This window comes from Momordica charantia (genome assembly GCF_013281855.1).
Source record: "Momordica charantia cultivar OHB3-1 chromosome 9 unlocalized genomic scaffold, Mcharantia_2.0 BLBB01000009.1, whole genome shotgun sequence".
Lineage (NCBI taxonomy): Eukaryota > Viridiplantae > Streptophyta > Magnoliopsida > Cucurbitales > Cucurbitaceae > Momordica > Momordica charantia.
Window position 1 is genome coordinate 9,413,476 of NW_028275167.1, and position 10,723 is coordinate 9,424,198.

The following is a 10,723-nucleotide window of genomic DNA, read 5'->3' on the forward strand; positions in this document are numbered from 1 at the left end:
AGTTAACTAAAGAAAGCTAACGAACTGGTAGTTAACTGAAGAAAACAGAACAGAACTAATATCAACTGAACAATACATCAGTTGGTCTATAGGCAAAGGGGGAAGTTTTCTACTCGTTCAGCTTGCTTGAATATGGTGGAGTGCAACCCTTCCTTGAAATCCTCCCTCATTCCAGCGATTTGGAAGTTTACAACTCCAAAGAAGGTTAAGGTGTTTCTTTGGTCCCTAGCACATATAAGCTTAAATACTCATGAAACTCTCCAAAAGAAGTGCACCAAATGGATGCTCTCTCTCTTGGTTTGCAACTTATGTATGGCCAACAATGAGACCATCGACCACCTTTTTATTCACTGTCCATTTGCGGCTCGGGGCTGGTATTTTCTCCTGGACCTTATTGGTTTGACTTCTTGTTTCCCTATTCAAATAGATTGGTGGTTATTTGAAGTTTTTCATGACTGGAATCCCCCTAAAAAGGTTAGGTTTTTGTTGAATTGTGCTTCAAGAGCCCTTTTATGGCATCTTTGGTTGGAAAGAAATCTTTGTTTTTTTGAAGATAAGTCTTCCACTTTTTGACTTTTTTTTTTAGAAATGTACAGTACATTGCCTCTTGGTGGGCATCAATTGCAAGAAATTCTTTTGTGATTACAACCTCTCCATGTCATGAACCACTGGAAAGCGATTGCTTAGTCCTTTTGGGTGGGGTTTCCTCTATCACAACCCTTGGGTTGTTTCCTTTTGGTTTTTTTTTTCCTTTTATGGAATATACAAGTTTCTTTATCTACTAATGAAAAAAAGAATGAAACCAGGGAATCTTCCAAGATAAGGAGCTCACTTTTGATTTTGATTTTTTTTTTAATCCTGTAGTCCTCGTGGTTGTTACTTGAGGTAAATGTTCTCTTATTTTCTATTACTATAGCTATTCTTCTCTTTTATCCAAATTGTTGATGTTTACAAACCCCGAGGTCCGCCCCTCTTTTTGTAATTTCATATCATCAATGAAATTGTTTCTTATAAAAAAAATTAAAAGGTGCAGAGGAGTTGTGGTAGAAGGCTTAAAGTTTGACATGTGGTTTTTTGTGGCCATCTTTTTTGCACGTGATCTTGGACTTGATGTGTTTTCCACTGAAGGAAAATATAACAAAATTGGTTATAACTGACCATGTCTTGAAGTGTTTGATTCATTTGTCTCATCTATTCATCTTACAATTGAGTCATCAATCACGTGCTTCAATGTTTCTACGTTTGATCTTAATATTGTTATTTGATTCTTTGATTTCTTACAGGATCCAAAGAAGTGCTCAAATTTTCTGTCATGGGCAATTTCCACCGCTTTAGAGTCTGATTCAAGAATGCTGGCCAAAGAATCTATTTTGGGTTCAATGAGTGAATATGATGAAGAGCATAATGATGAATCCTTGACATCAAAACTTTTACGTTGGTTATCTGCTTCTGTAATTATTGGAAGGATTTCCTGGAAACTTGATAGCGTGAACCTTGCAACTTCAGAAAGATTAAACACCGAAACACTCTACTCTTTATTAGAACATTTAAAAAATACATGTGATGACAGTAGTCTACAAGAATTTGGTTGCGAGGAGCTGTTAGCTGCAAATATTTTCTATCTTCAACAACATCTTAAGAGTAGTTTCACGGTGCTCCCTGTGGTGATAGCTGCCCTTTGTCTCCTCCTTTTTGATGCTCTCATTTCTGCAGGTATACTTAAGTGTATTATAAATAGGTTATTAGGTCTGTAACAAGCAATTAATTGAATGAATTCTATTTTGTTATTCTCCCTGAACTTTACATGGTATCAGAGAGCTAGACTTGAACCTTAGCTTTTGGTACTCATTAGGGTTTGGTACCCATTAGGGTTTTGTGCCCATTAGGGTTTGAAGTTTGGAACAGCCGTCGTCGCCGTCGCCCACTGTCGCTGCTTGTTCGTGGTTTCCATTTGCCGATTTCTTCGATTTCTCCTCTTTTTCCGCTACCGATTATTCTCTTTGCCGGTCACCGGTCGTCGATCGTTGGTTGTCAGTCGCCGTTTGTCGTCGCCGCGCCGAGTAGTCTTCGTCGTTCCCCGTTCGCCGAGTCGCCGTTTCGCTTCGCCGTCGAGACACCGACTTCTTTGCCTTCACTGTTCATCTTTGTTTAATCAGTCGCCGCCGTGCTGTTCGCCGCTAGTCGCCGCCCCGTCGCCGTGCGCTTCCGTCACCGCCAATCACCGCCCGTCGCCTTCGCCCCTCTGGTTTTCGTGGGTTAGCCACTTAAGGTTTCTGGTTTCAGAAAACACCCGGTCCGGTTCAACCGATTTAATTCGAGCGGTCCGATTCATCTAGTTTAGTTCAAGAGGTCCGGTTCATCCGATTTGGTTCAGTCGATTCGATTTGTTTGGTCCTTCCAGATTTTGTTTGGCCTGTTTTAGTGCAGGTTTTTTGTTTGTGTCCGTATTGTTGAAGTTATGACTAAGAATAAATCAATGGTGACGATTTCGGCGGAAGAGTTCGCTAAATTTCAACAGTATCAAGAATCATTGACGGCATCATCATCTAATCCAATTACTGTCTTTGCTGAGTCAGGTAATATTGGTAAATGTCTTTTTTGCTCCGCATTAAAATGGGTCATTGACTCTGGTGCTACAAATCATATGTCAGGTAACCCCAGTTTATTTGCTACCTTTTCATCATCTACATCTTTGCCTGATGTTACCACAGCAGATGACACCACTTCTCTGGTTCTTGGCTCTGGCATAGTTCATCTTTCCAAAACTCTTTCATTGACATCTGTTTTAAATTTGCCACAATTCTCTTTTAATTTGATTTCTGGCAGTAACTTACTCGTGATCTTAATTGTTGTATTTTATTATTTCTTGGTTATTGCTTATTTCAGGATCTTACAACGAAGAAGACTATTGGTAAAGGGCATGAATCTGATGGCCTCTACACATTTGATACACAAATATCTACAGCCATCGTTTGTACTCGAGTGCCAGCTCCTTTCGAAGAACATTGCTGTTTGGGTCATCCATCTCTCTCCGTGTTAAAGAGTCTCCCTCCTCAATTTCGTAGTTTGCCTTCTTTAGACTGTGAGTCATGTCAATTTGCTAAGTTTCATCGTCTTAGTTCGTATCCTAGAGTCAATACACAAGCTACTGCTATTTTTGAATTAGTCCATTCTGATGTTTGGGGTCCTTGTCCTATTGAGTCCAAAAGTGGATTTCCGTATTACTTTTGTCGATGATTTCTCTCGTATAACTTGGTTATATTTTATGAAATATCGTTCTGAGTTACTTTCATATTTCCGTAACTTTCATGCTGAAATTCGAACTCAATTTGGTGGCTCTTTTAAAGTTCTACGGAGTGATAATGTTAAAGAATATTTCTCTAGTGCTCTTAGCTCCTATTTAGGTGAACATGGTATTCTTCATCAATCCTCGTATGTTGATACTCCGTCTCAAAATGGAGTTGCAGAAAGGAAAAATAGACATCTCCTCGAAATAGCAAGGGCTTTAATGTTTCAAATGCATGTTCCAAAATACTTTTGGGCCGATGCTGTTTCGACGGCTTGCTTCTTGATTAATCGCATGCCTTCATCAGTTCTTAAGGGTAAGATACCTTATCGTATTCTATGTCCTACACAACCTTTATTTCCTATTAAACATAAAATATTTGGTTGCACTTGTTTCGTTCGAGATGTTCGACCTAAGCTCACCAAATTGGACCCTAAGTCATTGAAATGCATTTTCCTTGGTTATTCTCGTGTTCAAAAAGGGTATCGATGTTATTGTCCTGATCTCTATCGATATCTTGTCTCTCCTGACGTTACGTTCTTTGAAGATACTTAATTTTCATCCTTGAGTACCAGTCAGGGGGAGTATTAACAGGAATATGATGACTTTTTTATCTATTCCATTGTCTCTACTTATACTGACGTGCTCCCTAGTGATACATCTACCTTTGTACCTGATCCTTCTCTCCTACCTATTACTCAAGTTTATTCTTGACGGAAACCTCCATCGGTCTCATGCCCTATACCAACAGCTTCTTCGTCTGTGGATCCAGAAACGAGAGATGATCTTCCTATTGCTCGTCGAAAAGGTAAGCGTAAGTGTACTTATCCTGTTTCTTCTTTTGTCTCATATTACCATTTGTCCTCACCTATTTGTTCATTTATTGCATCATTTGAGTCTGTATCTGTTCCTAAAACTGTTCATGAAGCTTTGTCTCATCCTGGTTGGTGGGTTGCTATGTTGAAGGAGATGACTGCCTTAGATGATATTGGTACTTGGGATTTAGTGTCTCTTCCTACAGGAAAGAAACCTATCGGTTGTAAATGGGTGTTTGCTGTTAAAGTTCATCCTGATGGATCAATCGGCCGCTTGAAAGCTCGTCTTGTTGCTAAAGGATATTCGCAGACTTATAGAATTGATTATTCTGATACTTTTTCTTCGGTTGCTAAATTGACCTCTGTCAGGTTATTCATTTCCTTGGCATCTACTCACCATTGGCCCTTGCATCAACTTGATATTAAAAATGCATTCCTCCATGGTGATCTTCAAGAAGAAGTGTATATGGAGCAACCACCAGGTTTTGTTGCTCTGGAGGAGAATGGAAAGGTATGTCGCATTCGTAAATCCTTATGGGTTGAAACAAAGTCCGCGGGCATGGTTTGGAAAATTCAGTCAGGTGATTGAGGACTTTGGAATGAAGAAGAATAAGACAGATCATTCTGTTTTTTTATAAACGATCTGAGTCTTGTGTTATCTTACTAGTTGTATATGTTGATGATATTGTGATTACTGGTAATGATACATCAGGCATCCTATCACTCAAGTCTTTTCTTCATAGTCAATTTCATACTAAAGATTTGGGAATGTTGAAATACTTCTTAGAAATTGAGGTAATAAGGAGCAAGAAGGGTATCCTTTTGTCACAAAGAAAATATGTACTTGACTTGTTAACTGAAACATGAAAGTTAGCTGTTAAGCCACGTAGTACTCCAATGATACCTAATTTTCAACTTACAAAGGAAGGGGAGTTGTTGAAAGATCCTGAGAAGTATAGGAGATTAGTAGGGAAGCTGAATTACCTTACAATTACTAGACCTGACATAGCATATCCAGTCAGTTTATGAGTTCTCCTACGACTGACCATTGGGCCGCATTGGAACATATTCTATGTTATTTGAAAGGTGCTTCTGGACGTGGTTTGTTGTATAAAGATCATGGTCATCTTAATATCGAATGTTTTTCAGATGCTGATTGGGCTGGTTCTAAGAAAGATAGAAGATCAACCTGATATTGTGTATTTGTTGGAGGTAATTTAGTTTCTTGGAAAAGTAAGAAACAAAATGTGGTGTCGCGTTTGAGTGCTGAATCAGAATATAGAGCGAGCTATGGCACAGTCGATATGTGAATTAGTATGGATAGATCAGCTTCCGACTGAATTGGGGTTTGACATGACCACCCCAATAAAACTTTGGTGTGATAATCAAGTAGCTCTTCATATTGCATCTAATCCAGTATTTCATGAATGAACCAAACACATTTAAGTCGATTGTCATTATGTACCTGAGAAAATACAGCAAGGATTGGTGGCTACAAGATATGTGAAGACTGGGGAGCAGTTAGGAGATATCTTCACTAAAGCACTGAATGGAGCACGGATAGATTATCTTTCTAACAAGTTGGGCATGATTAACATATATGCACCAACTTGAGGGGGAGTGTTAGAGTATTTATTAGTATATTTTATATTATTGTATTAGATTCCTGTTCCTATTATGTTTAGGAATTAGTGTATTATAAATAGGTTATTAGGTCTGTATCAAGGAATTAATTGAATGAATTCTATTTTGTTATTCTCCCTAAACTTTACAATTGCCATTATATTAAATTTTGACAAGAAGCAAAGAGTTTGGCTCCGCTTTTGGTATCAAGCCAAGTTTAAAGCTGCTCATTGGGTTTCGCTTTCCCTGTTAACAGTTACTCGCCCTCCACAATTTTCTCCTCTTGGGAGGCCCTCTTAGTGTCTTAATTGTTCTCCTTTTATTTTAGTGTTATTGTACTTTTCAGCATCTTCTTTTTCATTCCTTCGGGACTTTGTATCTTTGAACACTTTTACTTCTTTTCATCTATCTTAACGAAAAGTTTGTTCCTTGTTTCAAAAAAAATATTATTATTATCTTGGAATCTTTATAGGAGCCAATTTTTTTCCTTCCGTTGAACAAGTGTATGCTCCTTCTATCGATATAACAAGGGATGGGGGTAGCTCTTCTTTTGGCTAGATGATTGGAGTGGAGGAGGTTGCTGTTAAGTAGCGGTGTACTCTTGTTTCTTACTTGAAAAAAAGTAGCGGTGTCCTAGAATTTTCCCTGAAAGAGAAACACTTGAATGGTATGGGATTGGTAGAGTCTCATGGGTGGTTTTCTTTATTTATAAGGCAGACAGGGAGTAGGAAGAATGGAATTCCCTTATGTTGGTTTTGAGTTCTTAGGGTCTTGTTGATATTCTTTATATTTGTAAGTGGAAACTTGAGCGGAGTGGGATTTTCACTATTAAATTTCTTTCACTACTCTTATGGAGGGGGTCTGTTGCCTTCGTTGCATTCTATAGTCTGATAGAAGTAGAAGGTCCCAAAGAAATGTGAATAAATCCTTTGGTCCCTGTTATCTCCTCTTAGTGCTTAGCTCCAATTGGTGCATCCTTCAAGTAGCTTGAATAAATAATGATTTAAACGAGCTTCTTTCTGTGGTCCATTGCTTTTGGGAGGCTCTATCAAAAAGTTTCTGTCTTGGTCTTTATGTCATTTTATCTGTCTAACAATTTTGCCTCTTCTTTTTTCTTTTTTCACTCCCTTTCGGAGTTTGTATCTTTTGAACATTTTGTTCCTTTTCATTAACCAATGAGAAGTTCGTATCTTGTTTAAAAAAGAAAAAAAAGAGATTTGAAATTGTACTACCGAGGCTCCACCTTCGAAAATCAAGGGTATATGAAAAATTCACCCTTCCAAGCAAAGTAGTAAAAGCTCCAACCATTCCCAATCTCATGTTCAGAAAGTTCCTCCTGAACTCTAGGCTCTAAGTTTGATTCAGAGCTAAGCAACACTTCTTGATTGAACAGTTGGTAGAGTCGGGCACTTTAGTTCCACCCTGTAAAATAAGACCATACTTATGGAATTGACTTCCTTCAAAGAAGAGCCCCTTGGCCATTCCCTAGTTTCATCTAGCTCTCTTAGGTGTCCCAAGCCTAGCTTATCTCTCTCTGTTTGGTAAGGAAACCTTACTCCAGCAGATAAGATGGTTAATTTTCCTGTCGGCGTGGCTGCTCCAGAAAAATCTCTCATTATAATTTAAAGGTCATATTTTCCTCTGCTGCACCCAATTCTAGAATAAGCTTGAGTTTGAATCACAGAATGTTAATTGATTCTCATGAGTTCAGATTTCAGATAAAGCTAATCTTTAGACCTGAAGCCTTCTCAAAGATTTCCCAAGTTTGTAAAAATTTTCAAGACTAATCCGATCATATCAACCACAAGTCCATTTCCTTGCTCCTTTCCTTGATTTCAAAGAATTCAATCGGTTAAGAGACTTGGGACTAAATGGTTCCTTTGTTAGATTGTGAAGTCACTTGCATTCCATTATTGTAGAACTAGGCCTCCTATTAGGTTTAGATCAATATATTTTAGCAATGGTAGTTCGACCAAATAACCGTACATTTTTTGAGTTATATCTTGAGGAGCAGTTGACAATTTGATAAACCTTGCCATAGCATTGCACTTTATACTTGAATCCTTCATCTATGTCCTCTCCTGTCAACTTTCTCCCATCCTTGTTGTCTGATCCCTTCTGTGTGCTATGATGTCCTTTTGGTTCTTTTTTATCCTTCTTCCCTTTAAATTCGGGACTAAAGTTCTCGTAATTGCATCTTTTACTTTTTGGTTAGTTAATTCTGATGCCATATGAAAATTTGATATCACCAAAGGATTTTTTAAAAATTTTTATGTTTCTAATTGGTTAGCATACTCCAATGACTTGCATAACTATCATCTTCCTTTTCCTGCTGTCAACCGGAATATTTTATGCAAGTACTGGTTTTTTCTGTTGGTTGTGGATGTCTTAGTATTATTTTCTTGTCTGTTCTTGTTCTTATTTATGAGAATCTGTCAAAATAACTCTGGAAAACAAAAATGAAAAATTAATTACTATTATATATCGATCATGCTGTGGACATTGGTGTCTGTAATCCTAGCTATTTATTCAACTTTATTCTTTTGGATATTCTGAACAGTGCATCATTTTAAAAGTAAATTCAAAATCATTTTGATTAAAATTTTATATTACTTTGTTGTCTCATATTTTACCTGATAACCTAGTTTTTATAATGGATTAGGTCTCTTTCATAATCATGGAGCTGACTTGGCACAACAGTTGTCGAAGATACGTTGTCCTGAAGAAGTAAATCCTGCTTGGAGATGGTATTTCTATTCTATCCAACCCTTTTTATTTTGCATCTTACACTTAAGTGTTTATTGGTCAACACTCATCTTCCTGTTGACTGCCACTGGCTTTTATTTATTTATTTTTTTTGAGATGTAGAAAAAATATCTCCATTTAAGCATTTGTCTTTCTTACTTGTCAAAAATTTAATGGTGGTCAGCACAAGATAGAAGGTAACTAGTAAACATTTAAATATTTTTTTTCTCTAGTTATATATTATTTTTAGAGGATTCGATTGATTCAAAATTGCATTTTAGTAATTGGCATGTAGCACCAGGCGGACTGTTAGCTAGTGTGTATCATCTTATGAGAATTGAGTGTGGTAGATTTTTTCTTTTATTATAAGGTTATAATAAATCTTTATCTTGTTTTACATAATTGCTAGCGTTTTCTGAGAATTTTACGTAGACCTCTTTGAGATAAATAGTATTTTTTGTGCAATTCCAAATGTGAAGTAAGTCTTCACTCAGACTGGCTAAGAATATGGTTCATGGGTTCTGCATCTTCACAGACATGTCTATTTCACCGACTCTCTCCGAGCTTTTCTCTCATGCCTTTCTTAGTCTTAGATGCATGCTACATCTACAATACATAAATATGCTGGGGCTAGGGTTCACTGGTTGGGAAGAAATATAAAAAATAAAAAAAATTGAAAGAAATTTAACGTGGTTTGTTCTGCCAAGTCTTTGAAACTCAACAATGTCTTCCCAACATTTTCCTCTTTCTGAACCATGATAATTATTCAAGAGTAACATGTCTTTCCTTTAACTTACAATTCTATACTAGTGAATTATCAAAGTTTCAGTTTTGAAATGTATTTAAGAAAATTTCCATTCAAATTTATTCTTCAGCTCTCTTATTCCTTTTTAGTGGAGAAAACTTCTTAGTCAACCGACTGTGAAAGTATGAATGTGGTATGAAAATTTCCCTTCAAAAAGACTGGATATGGTTAATTTGCACTATTTTCTTTTTATCTACAAAATTTGTTGAATGTTATGATATATTATGAAGTTAGAAGATTTAAAGGATTTAATTTTCAATATCAAGTGGGTTCTGAAAAGTTGCTTACTGTAGGAACTAAAATTTAGTTTATCTGATCTTTTATGTCTCTTGATTGTGCTATCTATCTTCTTATACATGGTCTTCGATTTCAGGACGTTCTACCAGCCATGGAAAGATTATTCATTGGAATTGACGGATTTACAGAAGGTGGACGAACTCCATGCTTGTCAAACTCTTCAAGTAGTTATCTCAAACATTCTTAGTAAAAAACCTCTCGATCTCCAAGTTCTGTTGCCTCAGGATATCGAGATTTCTGGAGTATTTAAGTGGGAGAGAGATCTCATAAGAACGCAAAATTCCAATCCGTAACAGAGCAGGTTGATATTCTTTGAAGTCAGCTTCTTTATTTTTGTAGGCATAGATAGTTTAAAGAAAAGTAGTGTTCATAAATTGATCTAGATAGTTTAAAGAAAAGGAAAAGACTTGAAGTTTTTGACAACTTCTCAAAAAGTAAGGAAAAGGTACAATCTTGAAAGTAGCAAGTTCTTTCAAGCATAAATGATTTGCTTCTTAAGAGAAGATTAATTGATCCAACTCTAATTATTGATAGTGGAGGATCAATTAGCAATCTTGCCTTATAATCCATCTTATGATAGTATAGGTACTCAAATGATTTGTTGTTTACTTTTTCCTTAAGATTTTGTTGCTGGAAGAAAACTTCCCATACATGCCTCCCCACAATAGTCCATAGTCGGTTATCGAGAGTTTGCTCTTATCGGGGTCGACTTTCCTCGGGGAATGTATTGTTTGTTTTGGTAGAGTTCTACCAAAGATTACGTTGTGTGATAACTAATGTTGGCCACTCTTTGTTGCACCTTTATAAATCCCTCCATCGAACAAAGATCCACTCAATTCTCTCATCTTTTTTCTATTATAGTGCAAGTTTGATTGAGCTCTATTTGAATAATTCATCTGCAGTTTCATTTAGCTATGAATTTGATCGTTGATCTTTGTTCGGCACCTTAGAATTTTATTTACACGATAAAGTCTTAAAGTGATATTGTTCATTTTGGGATTAAACCTTATATAGGTAAAAATAAACAATATCCTTGGCATTTGAATGATGATAATTTTCTAGTTTGGTGTCATTTGGTGTTACAGGAAGTTTCATAACTACAGATTGCTCTCTTTTGAGTTTGTTACAACTAAAATAAATGGGAGTAGTGCT

At 36.6% G+C, this 10,723-nt stretch overlaps 1 protein-coding gene across 3 annotated transcripts in view; it reads left to right on the forward strand.

Annotated features, from left to right (window-relative positions):
* The window catches only part of EMB2788 (ribosome 60S biogenesis amino-terminal protein), a 51,846-nt gene extending 41,431 nt beyond the window's left edge, over window positions 1-10,415 (forward strand). For 2 of the 3 annotated variants that reach the window (XM_088116944.1, XM_088116946.1), the window contains 3 exons: window positions 1,284-1,713; window positions 8,387-8,471; window positions 9,648-10,415. In XM_088116944.1, the coding sequence (XP_087973070.1) occupies window positions 1,284-1,713; window positions 8,387-8,471; window positions 9,648-9,864 (732 nt within the window). In that variant the 3' untranslated portion in view covers window positions 9,865-10,415. The remainder of the gene's footprint in view (window positions 1-1,283; window positions 1,714-8,386; window positions 8,472-9,647) is intronic. The other variant, XM_088116945.1, reaches the window with a different exon arrangement.
* The last annotated feature ends 308 nt before the right edge of the window (window positions 10,416-10,723 follow it).